Genomic DNA, 27,663 nt, shown 5'->3' on the forward strand with positions numbered 1-27,663 from the left:
CATTTGAAATGGAGGTAGGAAGGCTGGTATTCTTGATCAAATTAATATTTTTTGGGAGCTGTAAAGTGGTGTTGGAGCTTGGCACTTTTGCCTCATAGTGAATCGGTTCCCAGTTTGGGCTTTTCTGTATAATTTATCCTTCCAGCGCATGTGTGGGCGTTCTCCAGGTACCACAGTCCAAAAACATGCATTTGAGGATAATTTGTGTCTCTAAACCTCAGACCTGTCCAGGATGTCCTGTCCACCCATTGAAATGACAACAAAAACTAATTCACATTATTTTTTGTCCTTAGTTTACATACGTAATGAATAATAACATTCAGAACCAATAGATTCTTGCTGATACGCAGCTCTACATTTTGAAGCAGCTGAACAGATTTGAGCGTTTTCTGGGTTTGTGTCATCATTCAGTAGCTTCAAAAGCAAAACGTGACAGTTTTTCTCAGTGATCAAACGATAAAAAATGTAGCTTCTTTGCTTAAATAACAGTTTCTTAAAGTGATAGTGCGAACTAAAAGGGTGATAGCAAATTGCAGTTGAATAGGACTTGGACCGGTTGGGTTTTGTGTTGTTCCTGATAGAGTTACATCACCATGTCTCTCTGTCCCCTACAGCGTGTGGTCAGACAGATTTACCATCACCTCTGTAGATCAGTAGCACCGGATCAACGTCCTCTATCCTCAGTCTGGACTGAGCGCATATTGGCTGTAAGAGAGCTCGGTCTCCCATGCATCATCGCTGCGTACTGCGTCGGCCCAAATATGTCACTCACTGCAGCTTTTTCTGCAGCCGCCAGCTACAACGCAGCCCTGTCTGCAGCTGGGAGGCTTCCCAGACCCACAAGCACAAGGAGCTGTAAACAACCTAACCACTGCCCCACACACAGAGTCTTTGTCACTCGCCTCAGGACTGTCCACGCTAATTAACTGGATTAGACTCCTAGAACCTTAGAAAGCTTTTTCAACTATTTTGAAGACATTTACACAAACCTTCAACAATGTAGCATGAAAACAAAGGATAGGATGGATAATGATACAGAAAAACTGGGAAAACACTGAACATTTCCCCGCTGTTGGAGTGTCTGCCGAAACGGTGCACATCCTTTGGCTCATGTTTGTCTCTTTCTCTTGGTGGTGATCCTGTCGTTTTATGTGGTGTTTCTAAAAATAGCATTAAAAGCCTCCACCACTCATTAAAAATGTATGGGAGTGGCATCAAATGGGAGGAAGATAAAAATCGAATAAAGGATAAGCACAAACACACATATAAATGAATTGAGTTCATTTTTTTTCTTCCAAATGCTGCATGAAAACATGCAAACTGTCTGTGTTTTAGAAATAAAGGGGCTTTTCAACACGTCGCATCCAAGTTGTGCGTTTTCACTCGAGACCTGACATGGCGTCTCTCTGTCTCTCGCAGTCAATAAGCACAAGCCATGGATCGAGACGACGTACCACGGGATCGTAACGGAAAATGACGACAAAGTGCTGCTGGACCCGCCTCTGATTGCACTCGACAAGGACGCTCCTCTACGCTACGCAGGTGAGGAAGAAAGTCTGCCAGTGCTGCTGAATCAACCTTCACTCAACCTCAAATTACTCTCCTTTACTTTCTAGTTAAATGGAAGTGAAACAGGCTGATTCCCCTCAGCCCTTAGTTTTGAGACTGCATAAAATTTTAAATTGTGTAAATATCGCAGAGACGGAACATTACACAGTGATGTTAACAGTTGAACACATTTGTTGTTTTGGCTGATTTATTTTTTTAAAAACTGAAATGATGATTAAATGAAATAGAAAGAGCCTTAACTTATCATTGAAGTAAAACCTTTAATCTTCTCTCATCGTCACATCACATCAAGAAACTGTGTCATGGTTAATGTATGAAGATTTCACTCCCTGCCGTGTGTGTTTTATTATGTATAACTCCAAGTCTTGCTGCTGTAAAGGTTATTTCTGGAACTAACAATTTGCACTCGGTAGTAAAGAAGTAAGTCAAATCTTTTTTTCTTGTTCTGAGTCAGTGGGCATCCTACACAAGAGACGTTTCCGGCTCTGACTTTTGATGTGCAGATACAGATATTTATTGTCCACATGAAGAAGTATAAGTAATGTGCTTTATGTTTAGAGGCAGCTTTAGCTCTGAGTCTGGCCGGGGTTCAGAGCACTGAAAACCATTTCGCACCACATCACATGAGCCGTGTGATCTTTTGTCTCCTTCTTTCTTCACACTTGCTACTCTCAAGCCACTTTATGACCATTTTAATCTCAGATTACTCCTCTTGATTTAGAGCGTGAGGCTTTAACGTCCACGTGCCGGCCTGAGGAGATGCCAAATGTAACACCCTTCACAGAGTTACGTGAAATTTCATAATTCCTTTGAGCTGACCAGCTCGACATTTTTGAAGGTGGACACACTCAACAAGCAGCCCCGGGAAATTGATAATGTGCCCATTCTCTGCAGGATGTTTGTGTCCTTTCACAGTAAATTAGGGTTGAATACAAAACTCTGCACTCTTTCAGCCGGGGCTCATCTTTTGATAAAGGGGGGGAAATGTGAACGGACTGTTTGTCCCTGTGAACTCGCTCTCCAGAGAGAAAGACAGGGAGCAGTTTGGCTTCACGTGGCAGCAGGGGTGACCTGTCCTGTCATGCCAGCCTCCTTGTAATTGCTTCATCCGTGCCAGTAAACAGGGCTGAGAGTAAAGCTCACCCACAGGCCATTCAGAAACCAAATCACACGCTCTTAAGTCGAGAGTCGGTGTTTGCGGAGTCATTGTGCGAGTTGGTGTGTTATTAGCCTGCACAGCTCTGTAAGTAAGACAAAGCAACACAGCCTTATTTATATCATGCATTTCATACACAAGGCAGCTCACTGCGAGATAAAGCGAAATATAAACACTCACATTTTGAGGCGACTGAATTTCTGTCTCATCCATTTTTGTCCAGCACGACAGAGAAAAGCTGCTTCACCGTGTTCAGGTTGAACCCTCGCCTAAAGTCTGTAGCTCTCAGAAAGCTGAGAGGTGAACTCATTAACTTGAATAGAATCTCAGTGCTCGTCTGGTTATGTTATTTGGTTTCTTAAAGAACAATAGACGAGGGGACACAAGGAAATATCCATTCATCACTCTTCTCATTGATACTATCATTCCTGATAGAACATAGATGGACATAGAAAATGTTATCTGATTTTAACAGCTACTTTTTCACCACAAAGCACCAGACAATTTTTATTTATTTATGTATTTCCAAACGTGTAAAAAATTAGGAAACAAGAGAAGCAAACAATGATTAAAAACATCCAAACGAGTCATCCAGAGATCACTTGACACACTCCAATTTGACAATATGTGCGTTACATGTTCGAAAAAGGGGTGGGAAGAATTATAACTTTTTTAATCCTACCCCTTTATAGCTTTCATTTTTCTTAATTTATGTCGATGTTGTTTTATCCTGCACCCAAATAACAAAAACAGTGATGATTTATACGGACAGATTGTAGCCGCTCCAGAAAATTGACAGTGCAGCACCATAACCCACAACCCTTTGCTCTCGTGGAAAAACCATGTACCTTGGCAGAATCAGCTCTTTATATTTCCTTGTAAACTGTATTAAGTTTGATAATTGTTTAATCTCTGTACATAAATGATTCCATAAACAATGGTCTCATTGGTCTCATCAATCAATCAAAGCAAAGCAGGAATCATCTGAGCTTCACTCCACGCTGCCTTTGAAATAACGGTATGATTATTGTAATAAAAATAAATACATTTTAAAAAATCTGGCCTAATAAAGGTTGTGACGTCATGGAGGAAACGACAGGCACTTTTTAATTTGGTTTTATTAAGCACATTGAAAAAATTTCTCATATCTACTGAAGAAGAGTTTTGTGTGTATTCATGTGAACCACTGTGTTATTCAGATAAATCATTTTGCTCATTTTGTAATGGGGGAAGAATAGAGCCCTGGAATTTCTGGTTTTATGGCTTTCAGGTAATATTTCACCACGTTTATTTAGCAGCTGTGATGAAATGACCACTTTGTAGGTCAAGGCTGAACCCGTTAACAATGGTTGTGAAGGCTGACCCGACCCGTAGCTGACAGGCCTGTGAGAGTAATGAGAAGCTCAGGAATTTGTGCAACCCCGGACTGACCTGGTCATTAGAGCCGAGGTGGACTTGGAGACCATAACTCCTGCTTCAAAATGGGCTGCAACAGCAGCGCCCCCCCAATGTAATATCCATCGGCCGGCCTTACACACGCATCCTTCCTAATGGGAAATCCATTTGTGATTGTTCAGTAGGTGAAAACTGAGTAACCGCCTCCAACTGGCTGGGCTTGTGTAAGAACTCTAAAAATGTCCACTGAACAGAAAAGGGCTTGCCTGCTTGGCCCGTTTAAGATATCTTTTGTCTTCTTGTCTTATAAATATCAGCTCTTGCATCATTTTTTTAAGAAGTGTTAATGACTCCTCAACAATTTTCTATAAGTGGGGAGATCGTGTCAAAGAACAGACACGGTCCTTGAAAACACGGTGCCATCATGAACTGTTGCTTTTAACTGGATTTGGTCTTCTAATAATCATGCGACATGTTAAAACTTGTGACACAACAAGTCTTTCTGTCTATCAGCTGTTCTCCTGGTGCTTGTGTAAGCGTGTAGCCAGAATATGTTTCCTTCCTGTCCTTTTACATGTTCTCTCTGAGCTTCTAACTCTTCTTTCCACTGATCTGGGTTTATCTTCTCTCCCTTCCCTGTAGAGAGTTTTGAGGTGACCCTCACTGAAGAAGGTGATCTTGGGCTCTTTCCTCTGCCTTGTGCTTCCTCGTTTACTATTAACCCACTAACGCAAATATCGGCATCCACACTTTTACACAGAAACTCCCACCATGCTCTTGTAGCTTCCCGATTTGTTTTTGTTTTTTGTTTTTTTATCTCAACCTTGCGTTTCTTTCTCACCCCAAAAGTTTTTGGAGTTCCAACAGCTGGATGAAAAGTGTGATGCGGGGCTGTCTGCTCTTAGAAATATCTGTGCATGAGACATCCATTGCAGTTTGCAGACCCTAACAGTTTTTCAGCTGTCACCAGAAAACGCAAAGCTGCTTTCAAAAAAAACAAAAACAGGAGTCTTCAGTCACTTTGCTGCCATTCTTACCAATCTAATCATTTCAATGAAAAACACAAAGTCGTTTTTGACACATTTATTTAAGTGAGCTCTAAGGAGATGACGCTGTAACTTCTGAGTGCTCGTGACAACTTGGAGCATAAATTGAAATCACAATTGGGAGATAAAATCATCTTAAAATGAACATTTCAAGGACACAGAGAAGGCTGATGGTGCCTCTCTGTGACCTGTAAGACCCGAGCTGGAACTCCTGTGGATATTTAAGTGACATTTAAGTCTGTAAATGAGATTGCTGGGATTGTTAACTAATGCAAACTCTCTCTCTGCTGCAAAGTTTCTGTTGTCGCATCTCTGCCTCAGTGGATCTCTTGAGTTAATTCTCCACCACTAATCTCTACCATTAGCATGGCTGCAGTTGTCATTTGATGTGGATGTCAAGCAAGTTGATATTTCTAACCCCAGTTCTCATCCAGTACCTTTTTTTTGTTCGAAAACTGTTCTTGTACTGGTTCAGTTCTCTATGATTTCATGATTTAATTTAATTCATTTTGCAGTAGCTTTGGGTGAGAGGCAAAAATTGCACAGGAAGACTTTGTTTAATTGTGGAAAAAAACCTTATTCTCAGTGTTGAATTTCTTTCACAGACATTTTGGGGTTATGACGTCTGAATTGGTGCTGGTTCACAATATCACAGTGCTTTCTTATGCCAGGACTTTTGTTCCTATTTCTGTTATTATTGCTTTAGTCTTACTGTTGTAATTTTAATAGATTCTACATATAAAAGATCTTCACCTACTGTGCTCCGTTGAACTCGGATGAGCTTGGTTTTCCTATATTTGATTTGATCTTAAGTACTCCTGTGAAATGCCTGTCCACATATTTTCAGTTTCTGCCTGCATGACTGGATGCAATGTTTTCAAGTGGCTTGGAAAAAAAAAAACACTGTCTACTGATACTAAATGTCCCACACCCTCTCCCAACTCCCCTCCCACTACTCACCCATATGGGCTTCCTCCACAGACACCACGCACCCCAATCTACAACTCCCTGGCTCCCAAAAACCTGTGGCTGATGTCCTTTTTTGTTTGTTTTTGCTTGATTTTATTTGTCTTATTGTTTGTTAGTATTTGTTTTTCTGTTTTTGGGGGGTTTTTTAAGCTCAGAACTGCGATCAATTATTTTGATCCAACTCTCTTTTGGCTCTTAACATGTTCAGGTGAGATTTGCGGCTTCAGGATCCATGGGCAGAATGTCCCCTTTGAGGCAGTGGTCCTGGACAAGTCCACTGGCGAGGGGGTCATCAGGGCCAAGGACAAGCTGGACTGCGAGCTGCAGAAGGAGCACACCTTCACCATCCAAGCCTACGACTGCGGGGAGGGTCCCGATGGAGCCAACATGAAGAAATCCCACAAGTAAGTCAACCTCGTATTGCACATCTGGGACAGTTTGGGACAGCTGCTCATTTCTCCTAAATGGAAATGTAAACCAGAATGCACAGTCCAAAGTAACACAACATATCCATGTAGATGAAGAGATCATTGGATTACACAACTTGTGAGAAGGAGTGGGAAGATTAAACTGAAAATCAGTGCCTGTGTGATGTTAGAGAAGCAACGGTTTCAAATCTGTTTGTTTTCTGCTGGAGGGCAACAGGTGAAAAGCAGGGTGTGAGCGGTCCCTGATTGTGTTTTCAGCTTTAAGCAAAACATCAGCTTTAAAAACAGAATTGTACTGTTTGTTTATTCATTTATTTAAGACAAACCTAAAATGTAAAAGCAGCCCTACGGTCTTGATCATTGAATCTGGATAAATATACAAAAAAAATAACTCTAGTGTATTTCATTCTGTATCTTCTTGACAATATAATCTGATCTGGTGATAAAGTATGTTGCTGTGTTTAAAGGTGCTACTACTCACTGTGTCACCGTGTCCTAACTTCTGTATATATCTCTATCAGGGCAACCGTGCACATCCAAGTGAACGACATCAACGAGTACTCCCCAGTGTTCAAGGAGAAGTCCTACAAAGCCACGGTTATCGAGGGCAAGAAATACGACAGCATCCTGAAGGTGGAGGCCGTGGATGCAGACTGCTCGTTCCAGTTCAGCCAAATCTGCAACTACGAGATCGTCACCCCTGATGTGCCCTTCACCGTTGACAAAGACGGTAAGGACCTTCACATAGCTGCCTCGTCTGGTCTGGCCTGAAAGCTTGTAGAAAAACGGCTGCAGCACATGTCTGGTGTCCACGCTTGTATTGACACACACCACAATGTCTATTGATCTGTGTAAACAGGCTCGAGGGCTGTCATTTAGAATTCACCACAGCACGTTGTCTCCTCAGACAATGATGTCCTTGAATTGCTGGTCAGTGATTCATGTCAAACTCTCAGCATATTTATCTCTGTGCCTCGTCAAAAATAAAATTAAAGATGCTGTTAAAAAGACTCCAGATACCACGGTTCAACAGATACCTGGCTCTGATAAAGAGGGAATCTATTGTGAAGGTAATTTTTGATTCTCTCAGCTTATTGGAGTATGAACTCAAAATGAATATACCACTTTTTTACAAAGCAAGTACAAATACTTCTATGTGGGTACTTGGTGATGCCGAGTACTGATATGAGTACTTAATAATGCAATTACAAGTTGTCTGCAGAGTGAAGCAGTGATGCTTCTGGTACAAATAGCAGCATTGTGGAGAGCAGTAAAGGGCCCCACACAATGCAGCAGGGCAGGCACACGTAAATTCATTCATTCTGTGGTAAATGTTCCCCTTAATATCACTTATCATCCACTTTGCAACACATATCATCTTTGTTACTTTGCATTGTTAAGCGAAATAAACAATTGCCCCACATCCCTTCAATTGCAACTCTACATACGATAGGAACGACACATGCCCAGCGCATGATTAGCAGTCAGTTTTACTTTGTTTCTTTATCATGAAAACTCTCCACACAGCTGACATTTCCTTTTTCATCTGCTCTGCTGAAAGGCTCAAGTCAATTGATTTCAAGCTTTGAGTTTCAAATAGAGCCGATACCCGACACTGGGACCATTATTGTTGCAGCCCCACTAAAAATGGTCTTGTTGTTCAGTTAAATTCTGCTTTTCAGTTGTACACATTGCTACTGATCACACTCTGCTTCTCGGCAAAAAAATACAAATCACTTCAGAGAAAAAAGCTGAATTCAAAATATTATGATTTGACCCTGAGAGATGTCAGTTACCGTAGTATAATATTACTTCAGTTGAACAGCTTGATCACTTTGGGGTTTCTTTTGCTTCATGACAATATGATCTGCAGTACTTCATGCTGTGGTGCTAATTAACTTGTAAACGTTTGTACCATTTAAATGTTGACCATTTTTATTTCACTCACACGGCTGAAGCTTTGGGTGCTGGTGCACTGGCCGTTCACTTTTTGAAATGTATTTCTCTTTTACCCCTGCCTGGCTCAGGCTTCATCAAGAACACGGAGAAACTGAGCTACGGCAAGGAACGCATGTACAAGCTGACTGTCACCGCCTACGACTGCGGGAAGAACCGTGCCTCTGAGGACGTGCTGGTCAAGATCAGCGTCAAGCCCACCTGCAAACCAAGCTGGCAAGGTATCAAAGCTCTGATCCTCTATGTGAAGCTTGCCGGACGTCCACTTATGTCATAGACGCTCCATAATTAGATCTTCCTCAACTCAGTTAACAGATCTGAAGTGAAGTGAATCTGTCTGTGGATGATTATCAATACCAGGCTCTGTATTTATTGCTCACCCTCTCTGGTCCTTTTTCAGGCTTCAATAAGAGGATTGAATACGAGCCTGGCACGGGTAGTCTGGCCCTTTTCCCCAGCATGCACTTGGAGACCTGCGACGAGCCGATCACCTCTATCAGAGCCAGTATTGAACTGGAAACCAACCATATCGGGAAGGGATGTGACCGTGACACCTATTCTGAGAAATCCCTGCACAAGTTGTGCGGTAAATAACAGCTTTTTTTCTTCTTTTCTTTTAAGGAATATTCACTATCAGCAGTTGAAAGTGAGGCCTCTCCTTTCACAGATATACGTACATCATTGTAAATGTCACTTGTGTTTGTTTGTTTTTAGGAGCCAGCTCCGGCACCGTGGAGCTCCTTCCTGCACCCAGCAGCTCCGCCAACTGGACTGTAGGACTGCCCACTGACAACGGACACGACAGTGACCAGGTGTTTGAGTTCAACGGCACCCAGGCCATCAAGGTTCCCGACGGTATGGTGAGCACCAACCTGAAGGAGCCTTTCACCATCTCTGTGTGGATGAGACACGGCCCCGGGGCTCATGAGAAGGAGACCATCCTCTGCAACTCTGACAAGACAGGTAAGGGCCTCCAGACATGTCAGATCTTTCAAAATTTATAACGTTTCAGTCTGAACTTGAAAAGCACTGAGCAGAGGTTTTCAGCTGTTTCACTGGCAGCATGGTGGTATAGTGGTTAGCACTCACCTCACTGAGAGAGATCTCCAGAGCAGTTATGGGTACATTCTCCTAAAGGGAAAGTTTGTGCTTGTCTAACATCTCGTCAGCTGGGATTAGTTTCAGACCCTGCAATACTTTGGTTGGATGAATTCTTTTCATTTACTTAGTTTTTCCACTTGATAAACATAAATCCTAACTTTTTAATTTTGTAAAGAATTCATCATTTGCAGAATATCTTTCTAAATTGTAGCATAACACTGTTTATTTAAAGGTTTAGTATTGAGGTCGAATAGTAGCTGATCCACAATAGAAATTGAAATCGTCCAGTTCTCCGACATTGATGACGGTTTCATCTTAATAATTATGTTCACGATTAAGTTTATTTTTTTGTTTCTTGCTTTTAATAAATGAAATTAATATCTGCAATTATTGAAGTACAATTCAGCAGAATAAAAGGTTCATACAGATTTTAATTCATTCATTTAAAACGGTTTACCTGTATTCATTCATAATCCATATCATAGAATGACCTTTTGTAACATTTAAAGATGATGTGTGATGTGATGTTGCCCTCTGAATACCACAGCTGGTGTTTGCTGAAGAGGTCAAACCCTGTTTTGGCGTTTGAGTGGCATGCTCATTACTGCTTCTACTCATTACTCATTACTGCTGCACATATGGTGTCTGAAAGTATGCCTCGGATTAAAAAAACACAGCAACTTCAGGCCGTCATCAACATTTGCGCTCAGCTGGCTGTCCAACACACGGAAGCAAGTTTCCTTTTTTACACGGTCACGCCTCTGCCAAGCGCTCGCTGACCTTTCCATCTTTGTCTATAGTTGTAAATTTGACGTGCGGTCAGAAGCTCTCTGATCTTCTTGACTGTAAAGTCTCTGATGCAGCCACTGATTGTAAGGCAGCTCATCAGCTTCTGGGCCTCTGCTTATATAAGGAGGATTACATCAGAACGGCTGTGCACTGGACATGAAGCTCCATACCCGTGATCTCGGCACCACTCCTGACCTCCAATCAGCACGCAGTCACGTCACAGAAACAGGAACATGACAGTCTACATTTATTGCACATTTATGAAAAGTTTTAATTCTTAATCTTAATTCTGTATTTACTTTACGAGCACTAAACCTGTGGCAAATGAGCAAACATATTGCCTATAAATATAGCTGCAACACAAAACAAAAAACAGTAACTGATGCTTTTAAAAGGGAAAGCTAGAAAGTGTGACCCTCATGACCAATTTTAGCCTTTTAACAAATTTGTGTGATAACTAATACCAAGCTGAGAGAGCAGAAACAAAATGTGGAAAAAGTTCTGCCAAGTCTAACATTTAAAGTTTCATATAAAGCCCAATATGTAAGGGCCAATATGATCATCAAGCAGCTTACAAGTATATCAAATAGGTTGCATACACTCAAATTCCTAAACGACAATCATAGCAAATGTCCATGTGAGCGTATTAATAATCAGCCTCACATTCACGTCCTCATCTTCTCTGTCATATTTCTTCCTGCAGACATGAACAGGCACCACTACTCGCTGTACGTCCACAACTGCAGGCTGATCTTCCTCCTGCGTCAGGACCCATCAGAGGCAGAGAACTACAAACCAGCAGAGTTTCACTGGAAGCTCGACCAGGTCGGACACTTCTAACATTATTATGTGCAAGTTTAGATGCTAAATAGCCCAGACTTCAGCTTTTTATTTACTCCCCCTGTTGTATCCTTCACAGGTGTGTGACAAAGAGTGGCATCACTACGTGCTCAACGTGGAGTTCCCCACTGTCTCTATGTTTGTGGATGGGACCATCTTTGAACCATTCCTGGTGACAGAAGACTACCCACTGCACCCGTCCAAGATTGAAACTCAGCTCACAATCGGTGCCTGTTGGCAAGGTAAACCCTATGGAATCCGTTTATTTTTTTTTTTTCAGGATCCATTTCAAGGTTTTCTTGTATGACTAAATGTGTTATTTGTGCAAGATTCCCAGAAGGACAATCCTCATATTGAACCGTGGGACTTCCCTTCTTTGTACAGCTTCTGTATCGTTCTGTATTTTTAATCATTAAAAACTATTCCCAAATTCCTAATGGTATCTAATGATAAGAAATTGTACAAAGTATAACCTGACTAATTTCCTGGTTGTTGGATGCAGTATCAACTTCTTCTCAGATTATGAAATGTTGCAGCGTTTCTCTAAGTCTTTCCTGCAGATCCTCAACCTTCCTCCCTTTCTCTTCCTGCTCTTGTGTTTCTGTCCTTTACAGACAACTCAGGACATGACAATGACACTGAGACAGTCACTGAGTCCACCTCAGGTTGCTTAAATCTTTCCCTTCCTCCCCAGATATGTCCATGTGTCCACATCGTCCCACCACGCTAACTGCATCCCCATGTCATTTTGACTAGAATGGTTTTTATAGACCTTCTTGATGCAGAAAGGTTTATTTTTGTTGTCCATGACCCTTTGCAGCATGAGGTTGTGTGATTCAATGCTACCTGGTCATTCATTTTCTCCATCCTCCATTTATTTGCTCCTCTCACTGCAGCAGTGCAGCCAGGCAGTTGTTTTTTTTTCCCAGTCACAACCCGATACACCAGCAGAACAGAAATAGACCCATAATGAGCACAAAACTCTGACCTGGCTGCAGTATTCTGGCAGTGCTGGCTTTTCTTTCAAAGTGTGACCTTGGGGTGAGAAGCAGTAGCTTCTCTATATCAGATAACAAACCCAAAGCAGTACACACACACACACACACACACACACACACACACACACACACACACACACACACACACACACACACACACACACACACACACACACACACACACACACACACACACACACACACACACAGCTAGATGACTGTGTGACCTTGAGATGTCGAGTTTGTCAGAGACTCTGCAGCGGTGCAGACGTTTTCGCAGGAAGACACAACACAGCTGTTCCACCTGTCCCTTGGCAGATCCAGCCCCTGATCATAAATCTTGTGATATTTAGTTATTTCCAGATACTACATCTCCATTTCTACTTCACTCTCTGAGCATTTTACACTACATTTTCTTTAATAAAGAGGGAAGTCTATTTGCTGTTATCTTTTCTTAAGCCCTCCTTGGAGTTTTGTTTTGTTTTGTCATTTTTTTTTTTTCGCAGTAAAGTAAACATTCATCCTCCTAATGAAATGCTGCATGCTTTGAAGACGTGTGTACGCTCATCGATCATATAGCATTATACTTCGGCCTCGGGCCTTGTAAGAGCACATATACTAACTTGCATGAAGTCCATTCACGTCAGCTTTGCGCATTCAGATGGCATGCTTCTATCGTCAGCCTAGAAAAGGTCCAAATCTGTGAAATGCACATTTAAGTAACAATTATTTTGTGTTTTCTTTCTCCAAATCTCTCTCCCGCTGTGATCAGGCGCAAATGCTCGAATGGCTCAGTTTTTCCGCGGGAACCTGGCAGGGCTGATCATCCGCTCCGGCAAGCTGGAGAACAAGAAAGTGATCGACTGTTTGTACACCTGCAAGGAGGGGCTGGACGTGCAGCTGCCTGAGGAGGTAGCTTCAGCTGTCAAGGTGAAGATGCGCATAACACATCCAGGCTGGAATAATTGAATATGTGTGCATTAAGAATGCAGTTGAACTGAATAAGTCAGGGTACATTTATATAAGAACTGCGAGCAGTTCATTCCACGAGATTGTAAGAGTTGGTTGAGGTTTTAAAAAGTGAGTCAGACATTGACCAAGAACGAAAACATGCTGGGAAAAACAGCAAAATAATCTGCTTTGTCAGCCATCTCAAAATTAATTTAGATTTACTTTTCAAGCTCTGCAGAGTCCCCAGTGAGCCCTAACATTCTTATATTTAGAAAGTGTGATTTTAGAAAATGAGGCATTGCATTTCATGCAAGCCACAATGAAGGTTGTGCTCTTCAGTTTTTATCTTTATTTCACAGGCGTAGTAAAGACGAGCTTTGGCGTGATTGAATTTCTTAGATTTATTGTTTCATTATACATTTATTGACCATTAATCTGAAGAATGGTAAATGCTGTGGTCTCGGCATCAATGAAAAGTCTTGGAAGCAATTTTCAGCTGTGTGCCTTTGCAAAGTTTTAGCATTTGAGCTGTTTAGTTGATGGTTGCATCCAATCAATTATATATGACTGAAACTAGTTGGTCTTCATATTTCCATCTACTCTCCATGATGAGGTGGTCTTGCATCCTCTGACACTTTCACCTTGATTTCTCCACTCAGGTGGAGTTCAATCCCAACCAGTCCTCTCTCACCGTGGAAGGTGACGACATCGATGCCTTCGACAAGGTCATGCAGCACATCTCCTACCTGAACTCCCGCCAGTTCCCGACCCCTGGGATCAGGCACCTTCGTATCTCCACCACCGTCAAGTGAGTAGACGAGGCTAAAAATACTTGCTGTTTCATATCCGTTTCGTCATCTCATCTGTCAGACGACAGCAGCCCAGTGTCTCTGAAGCAGCTGTGTTCTGCCTTATAGACTTTCCGTGCTACTTAACATGTAAGGATGGTTTACTGAGGAATAGACGGGGTCAAGAGTTTTGCCTGATTTCCATATCAAAGAGAATAAACATGAGCTGTTTTGGTGTTTGAGAAAGACAGGCAAGCGGAGCAGTATGTCTTCTCCACTTTGTTTTTCAATTCTCTTTGATGTCTTCAGAGATTGGAAAAAAAAACAACTAAATAGCATTTATCGATGTACTCGATGGTCTGAAAGCTCACCTTTTTCTGACACGTCCGTAAAATTCAAAAGCAGTTTAACAGCGAGTATTAAAGGCACACAAAGTGCAATTTCAGCTGATGATAGTTAACAGTGAGCAGTAACAAAGACGTTAAAATGGAATAGAAGTTTTCTCATATATTAAAAAATTTTTTTTTCAGTTTTTAAAGAACTTTGTCTCTGAAAGAAAGATATTGATGTTACAGAAACAATTGTGAGAAGTACAATGTTGGATTTTTAACATCTGAACATGCAGACACGTTCCATCACTTCTGGCTGAGTGTAACTGATAATTCCTACTTGTGAATATTTTGTGTTTTTTAATAGCCTGCATGTGTTGTGCCTACTGTCTTTCTGACCTTCTGACACACACGTAAAATGTGTCACACATTTTGGAGGATGCATTCTTTTTGGTCATGCCTGAAGCATGAATGAGGTTCATTTATCAGAGAAAGTGTTGTTTTTGGCAGATAATCGCAATATTATAACATTTTCTTTTACAGCTAACATCGGCTGATACTTATGACATATCGTCATTATTATGTCAGATCAACCTTTCACTAGTCTGTCTCACTAATAATTGTTCTCAACCAGTGGGATTTACATGTGCTAGTGAAAGCAGGTCTCATTCAAAGGACCCTTCCGTCTTTAACGTTAAATCAAAATGCTTTGTGTTCAGAACCAAATTCAAGGTTCAGGGTTTCAGTGTTTCATGTGAATCATTCCCAGATGCTTCAACGAGGAGGCGTGTGTATCGGTGCCAGACGCCGAGGGTTATGTGATGGTTCTGCAGCCAGAGGAGCCCAAAATCAGCCTGAGCGGCATCGACCACTTCGCCCGCAGCGCTGCTGAATTTGAGAGTCAGGAGGGAGTGACTCTGTTCCCTGAGCTACGCATCGTGAGCACCATCACCCGCGAAGTGGAGGCTGACGCCGAGTCCGAAGCTGCAGAGGGAGCCGATGACGACCCCACAGGTAAGACAGATGTACAACAGACCCTTAAGCAGTCCTGATAACGTTACCGGTACTTAGTAGGTTAGTGGATTGTTAATGCTGAATAGTCTGTTCCTTCCCAGAGTTGTACGCACCTTCTGCTTAAAGGCCACATGTGTAATCTTATTCCCGTGCCTCCTGAGGCGTTACGACAGAGTTTGATGCTCCATCCATTCACTTTATCGAATGAGTGTGCAGGCGCAGTCAATGTACAGTTGATAGTCAAGGGGATGTACAGTAGCTGGATATGTTGGGGATTAGGGCCCGGGGATGAAGGGATTGGACAGACAGAGCGAGAGGGAGGGAGAGGGCAAAGAGATAAGTTGTTTACTACTTTATGGGAGGGGTCAGTGAGCAGCCTTGCCATCTGTTCGGTCCGGTCTAAGCTAAGAGTTGGAGAGACAATAGACACGCACTAATGTTGACACAGATACAGCAAGATACAATGTCCTGTGGCTAACAACAGGCCATATGGGACAAAAGAGCTTACAGACCTCTGATTCTATTACCTGCAGCACACTGCCCCACCTTGCAGAACAGAATAGCAAGCGATGTCACAGTGGATGATTCGGGATCACTCTGCAGGAGTCAAAAGGTTCAAATCGTGTTAGCCCGAATCACACGTTTGTTCGTCAAAAGGAGGAGGGATACTTCAACTACAAATCTATATAATAAGCTTGCTTTTCCTGTAAAGGCTGATAAATACAGATGAGACCGTACTTACATCGGTTGGCTTAGAATTGATTTTGTCTGACTGTTTGAGCATCAGTGCTATTGTGGACATATAAACCCTGTAATCCTCAGTCTGTTTACAAACCAGGTCTGATTCAGTTTGATTGAACTTTTAACCCAGCTACCAAATACGTTGAAGGATATATGTTTCTTTTTAACTCCTGTGTAAATTCCGTAAACAGTCGCAACTGTTATAAATGCCACCACAATAAACCCACCTGTTCCGTACCAAACTGGCCCAAGTAATCTAAACACATCATAGTTAATATTGTAGGCTGTTGTATCTACTTGTTTCAGGTCTTGTTTCATCTCATTGTTTTCCTGGTCTTGTTCGGCATCGGTTCAACTTAGTTCTATTTTTACATTTTGCAGCAGAATAAATCTTTGTTCAACTTAGTTGTTAGTTGTTTTTTTTATGGTTTTTCCATTCAAATGAGATTCCTGACTCGTGACTTGCAATTGAAAACTCAGTATCCAGTGCTTGAGTTTTAAAAAATCATTCAGTTTGTAAAATCTGTTGAACATCTTGATTGAATTTGAGGTCTTTTAAAATGAATCCTGCAAAATGTCAGTTCTGATGTTTAAATGTCAGGTTTTTCCTCACATATTTCGAAATTCTGTGTTTACCAATCCACAAAAAACACCAATCATCCAGGAAATGCAAAAAGTTTGCAGTGTTGCAACTGAGGCCAAAACCTGGCTTCTCATTGTTTTTCATTCAGTCCAAGAGACGGTGGTGTCGGAGGAGATCATGCACAACCTGGACACGTGTGAGGTGAGCGCCGTGGGTGACGAGCTGGATGGGGAGCACGAGAGCCTGGAGGTGGACATATCCCAGCTGCAGCAGCGCGCCCTCGAGATGAGCTCGTCCAACCTCGGCCTCGTCATCACCGGTACAGAATTACCCTCGAAACATTCCGGTTTAATGATGTGATTCTGTTCTTATTTGGAGAGGTGTTTTGACACTTCTTTTTTTTCTCATACTTGACCTGTTTGATATTATATATTGGACTTATCTCTTCTGTCTGTGCTCCAGGTGTAAACACCATGGCCAACTATGAGCAGGTCCTGCACCTTATACGATACAAGAACTGGCACACCGAGGCTCTGTTCGACAGGAAGTTCAAGCTCGTCTGCTCCGAACTCAACGGCCGCTACATCAGCAACGACTTTAAAGTGGAGGTACGACTGGATGAGCTCCTCTCTTGATCCTTTAGTGGCATCTGAAACGAGAATCTGCTGCCAACCCTTTGCGAGACTGTCCTTGTGATCATCTGTTTTTGTGTTGTCTTCAGGTAAACGTAATCCACACCGCCAGCCCAGTGGAACACGCCAACGCCATGGTGCAGCCGAACTTCATCAACCCAGTCCACCACGCCTCTGTGGACCTGTCCGGGCACAACCTGGTCAACGCTCACCAGGCCTCAGGTAACAGGAAATATGAGATATGTTGGGGTTGACATACAAGTATCAAGTTTTTTTTTTTACGCTACATGATCAAACCAGTAATCTGCTGAATTGTTGTCCTGCTGAGAAGATTTTTCCTGTTCTGTCCGTCATTGCTGCTGATGGATTAATATCTATTAACCAGGCATGTGAAACTAGGACATGTATGAAACACTGGTGGTTGTTTTTAATAGTTTAAAGTTTAGGGATTACACTTGAGTGCTGTCTGTGACATCTGCACGGGCGGCGCTCAGAGCACAACCTTTTATTTTGCTAATCTTTCTGTGCTGCCAGGCCGGCTGAGCATAAGAATCGCAGTCGTTCCCGCTCATGTGAGGCAAAGCGAAGCGGGCTGGCAAAGCTATTTAAAGAAAGACGGACACCTAGAGCTGCAGAATGCATTCATGTGTCGTTCTCTAACAGCCCATTAACATCAGCACTGAGTCACCGTCCAACTAAAGCCCTCCAAATGCCCCCAGACAGACGCGGAAGCTCTGTCATCCCACGTAAAACTGTGGAGAGTTTTTTGTTGTTTTTTTTCCCTTTCCCTATTTCGTTCACACCTAACCTGTCAGTCCATGACGTGTTGATGTGTTTTCCTCCCTGCAGTGGTTCCCAGCGCTGCCACCATCGTCATCGTGGTGTGTGTCAGCTTCCTGGTGTTCATGATCATCCTCGGCGTGTTCCGCATCCGAGCTGCACACCAGCGCACCATGAGGGACCAGGAGAACGGCAAGGAGAACGAGATGGACTGGGACGACTCCGCCCTCACCATCACTGTGAACCCCATGGAGGTGAGAGCGGAGAAGATGAGCCGGTGAAAGGCTGCATGACAGAATTTCGCCACTCAACAGAATGTGGTTGGGCTGCAGCCGAGACAGCTTTTCAGCTGCTAATGCATTCTGGGTGATGTTGACACTGTGTCCTAGTTTCGTGCGAGTCTCACTGATTCACAGTCCTGCGGGGAATGGTGGAGAAGCTTTGTTGCAGATATCTTAGTGGTGTTACTTCAATAAATGATATGAAATAATCATATTTTCATGATCTTTTCAAGCGGTCCGTCTCATTGGGAGATACAGTAACACTTTTTTTAATTTATTTTTTTTAATTCCCAAATCCCCAAAACATAGTCAATGAGTCATGGTCGTGGGCAGGACATGAATATTTTTAGAGTGAATTCATGCTTTTCTGAGTCATTTCTTTTATAATTTTGACTTTTCTGGTTGTCACAATAGGCTGACTTGCGTCGCACGCCGCTTTAAGTCGGGCTGCTGCAGTGTTACAGCTGAATGAACCTGGTACATTTGAGTAAAATAGTGAATTATTACATTTTGTTGCTTCATCTGGTAAAATACACCCACTGCTATTCTCTGAACCACTAGTTATTATTAATATGTTTCATGTTTGCTGGATGTCAGAATATCTCTGTGATAAATCTTCTTGGTTACAAACCGTCTTGTTCACAGTGTTTTCTGTTCTCATCATACAGATTCTGCTTCATTAGTATAGAACGTGCATGCTTTACTTTGTATTATTGTTTTGTAACTCTGATGCTGCGTTCAGTTCAGACTTGTATCGTCTGAACAAAGATGGAGAAATGCAGCTCAGCCCAACCGAGGACGTTTGAGAGGACTCTCTTGTACAGAGGTTCTCAGCCTAGGAATCTAAATTTGAAGTATGGGCGGCATTGTAAGACTCACCCCCCGCAATATGATTGATGTACAGTGAGTTCATTTTAAAGGAGTGAACTTTATCTGACTGCATTCTACATACAGAGTCGTGTTTTCTTAATAACATCTACATGAGACTAGATGTACAGGACATGACCTACTTATTCCTGCATCCATTTTTTTTACACCTGTTTATCCAACTTGGGGTCACAGCATGCTAAAGCTGACTGAGCTGACGAAAGGGAAGGTTTTGGACCCCGACTGCTCACCAGTTCATCACAGGAGACACACTCACTGACAATTCACCAATTCATCCTAAAAGCACCGTTTTGGACTTTGGGGTTAAACCAGAGTGCAACAGGAAATCTGACACATGAACATGAGTCCCCAAGCCTAACCCCAACTCAAACCAAGGACGTTCTAGTTGTGAGGCGAGAGGGTCACCACTACACTCATTTAGTTTGTTTTAGGGTTTTTTTTATGAGACTTATTAACTTCAGCCACAGGGACGTGTAAGAGCAGTAACTGTAAACACTGGTGGATTCCCTGTAAAACACAATTAACCTAGTTTAACTACAATATTGTGTTGAATATTAAATTGTGAGAGCAGAACCTCCAGATCTCCTCGGCTTACCCCCGTCAAAGATGCTCAGCCGTGTTAAACACAAATATGTTGTTTCAGGTGGATTTCATCCACTGACTTCCTCTTTCTGTGTCCGTCTCCATCTCGACTCAGACCTACGAGGACCAGCACAGCAGTGAGGAGGAGGAAGAGGAGGAGGAGGAGAGCGAGGACGGGGAGGAGGAAGATGACATCACGAGCGCCGAGTCGGAGAGCAGCGAAGACGAGGAGGGCGGCGAGCCGGAGGACCAGCAGGGGGCGAGCAGACAGCAGCAGCTGGAGTGGGACGACTCCACCCTCACCTACTAGAGCCACAAACACACCGACACACACACTCACATGCTACCACACACACACACACACACACACACACACACACACACACACACACACACACACACACACACACACACTGCTTCTCTCACACACTCTCCCCCTCCCTACATTTTCATGTCAAGGAGCCATGATGTAAAAGAAAAAGAAAAATTCCCTTCAGCGTACAACGTTGGTCAAGATTTTCCTGTTGTTCTCTTAGTGGTGGTACTCAGTGTAGTGTAGTCATCACCAGATTGCTGATTTTTTTTTTTTAATTTATTCTATTTTAAGTCCCAGGAAAACTTGGCCTCCATTTGTTTGGAACTGTGTGAGGAAGCCAACCCTGCACTTTCTGTTTCGCTCTCCCACGTACGGCTTTCAGAATGATTTTAGTTTTCCTGATGTCAAATATTTGCTAATGCTTTTAGATTTGTTTGCAAACTCACACACACACACACACACACACAAAAAATAGCTTTGACTTGAGTTTTCTTGACTTGTAGTCCAGTGAAACGAAATGATGCTTTTAAATATATAAACTACATTTCTTTTCTTTTTTTTGTTGTTGATTTGTTTGTTTTGTTGTTTTTTTTTTTTTTTTTAGTGCATGAGGAAATTTGAGAAGTCATATGTGTAGAGAAATAAATTGCTTTTTAAAGATTTTGTAAATACAAAGAAACCATGTAATTAGTCGATGTGTTAGTGAAGGCCTGCTCAACGGGGTCCAATATCTAAAAACGACGCAGTACGTAATGTAGAATATTTGTGTCACACAGGCTGTAGCATGTCGCTGAATTTCTGCAAAAGCTGCTCCATCATGCTTGTACAAAAAAGAAAAAAAGAAGAAAAAAAAAAAAGTCTGCTTCATGATGAGAAACCCAGGACTGTTCGGTGGAGGTTTCCATGATAAGTGGTGTCTGTTATCTGTCTCTATTCTTTCTTTTTTAATTGTCAGTAAGGGTAAAAGCTCTTTTCTGTTGCTTTCTCGTAGGCGGGACGGGTTCGGCTTCCTGCGTGCGTTTGCTTTGCTTGCACAGGTGCTCCACTCCCGACGTCGCTGTGCTTTCATTCCCAGTAGATCTCGCTCGTTGTACAGGAGCGGGATTTCTAATTTGCTAATGTACAAATCAACATTTCACGGGTTACAAAACTGCGGGTCACCTTGAAGCGTCGGCATTAAGATTTGGACTCGCTTTCGAAGCCTCGGTCCGTCCCCGCGCTGCTCTGCTGACGGGAGTTGGGAGGATTTTTAACAGGAAAAAAAAACCTTTTAAGCGACTGGAAGTGTGTTTTTGTGACAGGAAGCGGGGCTGAAAGGAGCATCTGCTGGCTTTGTTTATGGGGAGAGGAGTGAGGTTACTTCTTGGGATTGCTTTACTGCAGGTCTTATGTTTTAAATGGCGCGACTATTTAACCTTGAAACGATGATAATAACACGTTCACTAGGAACATTTTTAATCTGTTTTCTGATTGCTTAACTGCTGCAGGATTCACAGTCGAGGGTGCGAGCAGGAAAACACTTTAAAAAAAAAATTCATCTACTGTTTTGTTTTTCAATCTTACAGTGACTTTTTTTTTATTTTATTTTTTTGCAGTAGACCACTAGATTTTATCGTACATGGTACTGTACTGTAGAGTTGTTCTCAGATATCTGTTTACATTTGGTAAACTTATTTTCCTTGTGGTGTTAAGTTTGAAGCTTAATGGAAGTCGATTGGGAAAGCGTGTCCGACCTGGATCTCCTCTCAGACACTTGATGTCCGTCACTGGTGTAAATATCGTTCACAGAACCCCGGAGAAATGTACCCTCGGCGGGTATTTAGTGTTTCGTCTCATGCTTTGAGCTTCTGAGTTAAACGTAAACGTGACAGTAAAGGCAGGCCATCCGTGTGAAGGGAACATCCAGAATGAGCAACGCTGAATCTATTTTCATAAGCCAAAATTAGAATTGAACACATCGGAGAGTCTGTCTGAAAGGTGGCTTTCATGCTACTTTTTTGTGTGTCACAAGTTTGTGTTTTTAAACAGTCTCCCCTCCAAGATCCCTCGGACTTGTAGAACCAAGCCACGAGGGCCGGGTCTGAGCCGGCTGAGATGGGAGTGCCTTTTGCCGATCATAGCATAATTAGCAGGTCTAACAAGGAAAAAAAAACAAAAAAAAAAGAAGTAACACTTATCCACGCTCGTTTCTTTGTGGCGATTTTCTTTTGTTTTGTTTTTGGGGGGTTTTTTAAGGCTAGATTTCTAGCTGGGGATACCGTTTCTCTCAGTTTGTCGTAACAATAGTCCACTGCTAGTTTTATTAAAAGTGACAACATTTTGCATAGATGTCATGTGTCCTTGTTGATGTGTAGAGGCAGTAGCTCCATATTGTATCTTCTATAGATATTGTACTAAATCATATTGACGGAGTCCACCTTTAAAAGATGTACAGTACGTTATGAAATGCTTGGGCAGCATACCAGGGTATTCTGTTGACTGGCCCGTCTGTGTATAGTGGAAGGTGATCTTGAACAGTGTCCTGATATTGCCTGAGCGGTTGAGCAAGGATTTTTGAGGGCAGCATGAGAATTCACGCGAGTTAAAAAAGCCCCGTCGACTCTGAAATCCTCACAGTTTCAGTGTGTCCAACACTTCATGTCCAAGTTCACCAGAACTCTCTCGTCATGGGTTTTCTGGCTCGTATTGCTTTTTTGAAGCGGCCCCCTTGAGCTCGGTGTCGGCGGGTTGAAAATGAATGTCACTGCCTAACTATCTAAACGCAGCCATACTGTAATCACACCACCACGTTTTAGGGAGAGTCGACTTTGCATGAACCACATTGCGTGTCTGTTCCATGTGGGGTTGTGAGACTGGAGCGAGGGAGGAGGCGTGACACACTGATTCCTCAGATTGTCTGTTTCACACATCCGTGACACTCCAGATACTATTTACTTTTGTTGGGATTTTTTTGTTTTTTGTTTTTGTTTTTTCTTTTGAATATTTTCTCAAAACGAACGGTGACAATGTTTTCTGAACGGCTGGATGCTTCCTTTGTGCTTGTTGGAGCTGCTCTCACTTTTCTACCAATTGAAAGGCAAATTGTAGTGAAGTCGATGCTTGCTCGTTAACAAAATAAAGGATGGTGAGATGGATATAACTTCTGTCTGCTCTCGTTTTCTTCTCGTCGTTTCTCGTGAGAGCACTGAACACAGCTGAAAGCTTGATCCCGGATGTAAGTTTGTCCCGTTTCCAGTTGCACTTCTATCCAGAGATGCTCTGTTGGACTGAGATGTGGTGAACGAAGAGAGGAAACCAGCTGGAGGAGGCTGGAGCTCGATGACCCGGAGCGTTATCCTGCTGGAAATGGCAGGCGGATGATGGTCGGCTTTAAGCACACGTGGTTAGAGAAATCAGCTGGTGACTTCACTGCTTTTGATCTCTAGATTTCCCCGAGTGGGGAAAGTGAAAGCCATCACTGGAGGCCTTTGAGCAAGGTCTTTAAAACCCCTGAGCTGAACTGCCCCAGACCTCAAGCACCTTCAGCTGTATGTGGGAAGTTGGTTTTCTGCGAAATTTAGCTGTACAAAGTTGTTGTTTATCTTCCCGCCATCTCAATTCTGTCAGTTGTTCGCTGTCTTCTGGCATTCTCACCAATTTAAAATCACCAGTTAACCTTGAACGCATGTTTTTTGGTCTGGTGGAAGAGAGAGGAGAATGTCATGGGGAAAAAAACCTACTGGAACAAGCAAATCTCAAATGTGAGTCAGTGGTCAGTCCTGAAATCCCCAGAACCAACAAGACAGCTGTGGATACTAACGATGTGTGACCATTACACTGGCAGTCTTTGGATTGGAAGAAAACTGCAGATCTCACAGATGGACAGAGAGACCCGGCTGTTGGGTTTGTCACGATCACCTCATCTGTGAATGTTCCCTCTGAAGAGAGAAACAAGATTATCAGAGGAATGGAGACTACATCCGGGTCTTGACCTCACTCAGACAAGATCCAGTGTCCTTATGAAATGAGTAATTTCATAGTCAATAAGATTTACATTGTTTGTTTGTTTTTTGAAAAGTGTAGGAACACGCCCTGACGCCTTTCAAATATTAACCAGTGGCGCCATCTGGTGGTGGAATATGACACTATATGAGGGCAAAAATGACAGAAAAAGTCAAACTTTTTTTTAAAGAGAAAAATCAGCTGTCCTTCAATGAAAGCTCAGTGTTCTGTGTTTTAGATCAGGTGGGCCAAATATCTGGTCCAGGGGGCAAAACCAGTCCGCCGGCTTGTCCAGCTACTTATAGTGAAGACGCTTTCAAATGATACGGATTGTCAACTATACTTTGGTGCCTCATTTGTACATACAAATACAATAATTTTCTTCTTTTCACAATTAATAAGAGCACTGCAAAAATATGTTTGGGAAACAATGATAATAATAATTCTAAAAGAAAGTCACATTCCAGCTTGTTTACAAGATTTGAACTTGAAATACACTAAATATAAATATGATAATTGTTACACCCAGCCTTGTAATATATATAATTACTCTGTTGTGTTTAAGTAACTCCTAGGCTGGGTTTAACAGTTTTCATCATTGATACATTGAGTTCTCTCAGAAAGGTAAATTTCAAACCCACCAACTGCCTGCTGCTACATTGAGCAGTCATTGCTTCAGGACGTGGTGGTCTCTATATTCTTTTGAAACATGTGGGATAAGATTTATGGATTGTCGTTCATTGCTGTACCACAACCGCTGCCCAAAATCACAAGGTATCATCCAATTTCCAGGAAACATTATTACTTTTGAAAACGTGCTTCGGGATTTTATTTGTTTCGGGTTTTTGGTTGGTTATAATTCCCAAAAATATTCCTGGCATCTTTCTAGAAAATTACTGATCCGAAATTCCAGGCATTGGTCTCTCATTCAAAGTATTTGATTACACACAGAGTATTTCAGGTGCAGCAAATTACCTGCACTTCGGTAAGAAGGGAGAGAGTAAGCAAGGCTGTGGTGTGCAGTGTTTCGGCGGCTGTATTGAAGAGCCTCAGGTCGGGGATATCAGACAAGATCTGTTATACAGAGCATTCTGAGGCTCGGAAACAGGGAGCAGAAACTGGATTTTTGTGGGTTCCTGTGCATGTTGGTATAACAAGGAATGAGAAGGCTGACGGGCTGGCTAACAAAGCAACAACTAAAGCGAAAATAGACATAAACATCATATTGGCGAGATCAGAAGGGACATCTATAGCATGGAGGGAAGTACATACAATATGGCAAGAACAATGGGACAAGGAGGAAAGAGGAAGACATCTGTTTAGTCTTCAAAATAAAGGTGGAGGTATGAGGAGTGGAGGAGGCAGTGGGGAAGAAGAGACCGCTTATACAAGACTTATCTGAATAGTACCAAAGACATAATAGGGAAATGTCCAACAGGCCATTGTGGTATATGTCAAGTGCCAGAAACAGTGGAGCATGTGCTGGTGAGCTGCAGGAAGTATGTGGGTGAAAGAAGCAATATGATGGAGGGATTGAGGAGAGAAGGAATGGAAGGAGGAAGAGTGAAGGAGATACTGGTGTGGGGAGAAAGTGGAAGGGGCAGGAAATGTCTAAGCAGGTTCCTAAAGGCAACGGGGCTATTGGGGAAAATATGGAGTCGTGGGAATGACATAGAGAAGTAGAACCAGCAGATGGCGGTCATGCAACAAACATGGATGCAAACTGCCGTAAACCCAAAAAGAAGAAGAGCCTCCAAAAAAAAAAGCGGGGGAAGAAGAAGCATTTTTAATAGCCGTTCGACTCTCCAAAGTGTCGTCGTGCCTCACAGAAGAAATATTTCATCTCCTGCAGCAACAATGATTTCGGTTCAAGCTTTGAGAGGGTTTATCAACGAGCGACTAACAGCTGCTGCTGGAGAAATATTCACTGTGGTTGAACAAACTATCGTCCAGCAAGAGGGGGAGATTGTCCGTCAGCGCCGACTGCTGGAAATAGCCTGGCAACAAATCAAGTTTTACAGAACAGGTACGAAAAAGTTTGACTGAACAAATCACCGCAGACAGAAGCAGGATTTTCGTCCTCTATGTTTCCAGTATGTTGAATCACATTTATTCACATGCACTCAACTCTACCATATAGCGCCCTCTCTGGTGTGACAGGGTAATGACAGTACCGCGTTGAACTTAAACACGTGTCCCTTTTTCCCTCAAGGAAATATTATTTCCCAACTTGTTAGTAGCCACGGGTGGGTGCTGTTTGTTTGTTTGTTTTTAAAGAAATCACACATGCGTCCAGAGAACAATACACTATATACATTAACAATGACGATTGTTTGGAGAGAATGTTATTGAACACCTACTAGCACATGAGCAGAATAATTATTTACTATAGCCGTGGTGTGCATGCGCAGTAGCAGCATGCTGTTTTTCAAAAGTGCCACTTTAGCCACAGGTGCCACTATTCTCAAAAAGTTGCGTTTTCAGTGACTCTGATTTTCTTAAAATTCTTTTTCACAATCATTATGTTTGGGATGATGTTTATTGTGTAAATGCTGGAAAAAACATTCAATTACTTTCCTCTTTACAATCTTGTTTGTGTTTTGGGCTCACTTCTAGTTTTTATCTGATTTGAACCATTCATGTATCAAAACTCCCATTTTGTTTGTGACGTTACGACTCTGTTCTAACTTTTTAATCTATTTCAACTTTTCACGCACTTTTTTCCAATGTGTATGGGGTTACCCTTGATCTTACCTTTCAACTCCTTCAAATTAAACCACCATTGCTTCAGCATACTTTGAGCTTGAGGTTTCATTAAACCTTTGAAACATTTTCACCTCTGTCCTCTATTCAGGTGTGAAACAGCTTTTTCCTATCTTCAACCAATTTTGAACCTTCTAACATTTTCAGCCGTTTTGTTAAGTTAATAATCGGTGTCTGTGTATCACGTGAGCTAGAGTGGAGAGGCACCGGACACACACACCTATTTCTATATCCATGACAACACACACACACACACACACACACACACTGTCATATCCATGACAACAAACAATCACCTGGAATGTTACCACTACTTTATTGAAACTTAAACTATTGTAGTAATGTAACAATGTTATTTTTTTTTAAATTTGAATGAAAGTTTTCAATTTCAATGCTTGAGTCAGTTTTTTTCTTAAGCTGGAACTGTGGAAGTGTATCTTGTATATTTTTGTCCCTCGAGACCTCCCACAGCAGCGTGACTGTACGGAGGAGCAGCAAACAAAGTACCGTCTAGAACAAGAAGAACCCGAACCTCCACAGATTGAGGAGCACCAGGAACCCGGTACCAGCCAGGAGGGAGAGCGGCTTAATATGATGTTTAAAAGTGATTCTTTTAGGGTTCCTTCCATTGACGAACAGAGTTACTTGAGTGAACCAGAAGAAGCACCGGTCACTGAGCAGTTCCTCTCTCATGACTCTGAATTCCACGATGTGAAAAAACATATTGACTCAGAATCGGCTATAAATACAGAGCTGAAAAACACCTGCATATTTCATAGTGACCATG

At 42.3% G+C, this 27,663-nt stretch overlaps 1 protein-coding gene across 4 annotated transcripts in view; it reads left to right on the forward strand.

The window, feature by feature from the left end:
- The window catches only part of clstn1 (calsyntenin 1), a 35,186-nt gene extending 12,917 nt beyond the window's left edge, over positions 1–22,269 (forward strand). Inside the window, exons 2-19 of one of the 4 annotated variants that reach the window (XM_080470438.1) lie at positions 1,420–1,542; positions 4,763–4,792; positions 6,344–6,539; positions 7,085–7,293; positions 8,591–8,740; positions 8,920–9,105; positions 9,234–9,482; positions 11,113–11,234; positions 11,329–11,491; positions 11,864–11,914; positions 13,020–13,177; positions 13,858–14,006; positions 15,085–15,329; positions 16,802–16,972; positions 17,116–17,261; positions 17,375–17,507; positions 18,135–18,319; positions 19,932–22,269. In XM_080470438.1, the coding sequence (XP_080326564.1) occupies positions 1,420–1,542; positions 4,763–4,792; positions 6,344–6,539; positions 7,085–7,293; positions 8,591–8,740; positions 8,920–9,105; positions 9,234–9,482; positions 11,113–11,234; positions 11,329–11,491; positions 11,864–11,914; positions 13,020–13,177; positions 13,858–14,006; positions 15,085–15,329; positions 16,802–16,972; positions 17,116–17,261; positions 17,375–17,507; positions 18,135–18,319; positions 19,932–20,126 (2,861 nt within the window). In that variant the 3' untranslated portion in view covers positions 20,127–22,269. The remainder of the gene's footprint in view (positions 1–1,419; positions 1,543–4,762; positions 4,793–6,343; positions 6,540–7,084; positions 7,294–8,590; positions 8,741–8,919; positions 9,106–9,233; positions 9,483–11,112; positions 11,235–11,328; positions 11,492–11,863; positions 11,915–13,019; positions 13,178–13,857; positions 14,007–15,084; positions 15,330–16,801; positions 16,973–17,115; positions 17,262–17,374; positions 17,508–18,134; positions 18,320–19,931) is intronic. The other 3 variants (XM_080470440.1, XM_080470439.1, XM_080470441.1) reach the window with 3 other exon arrangements.
- Positions 22,270–27,663: the final 5,394 nt, after the last annotated feature.

Source organism: Lipophrys pholis (assembly GCF_963383615.2).
Source record: "Lipophrys pholis genome assembly, chromosome: 8".
Lineage (NCBI taxonomy): Eukaryota > Metazoa > Chordata > Actinopteri > Blenniiformes > Blenniidae > Lipophrys > Lipophrys pholis.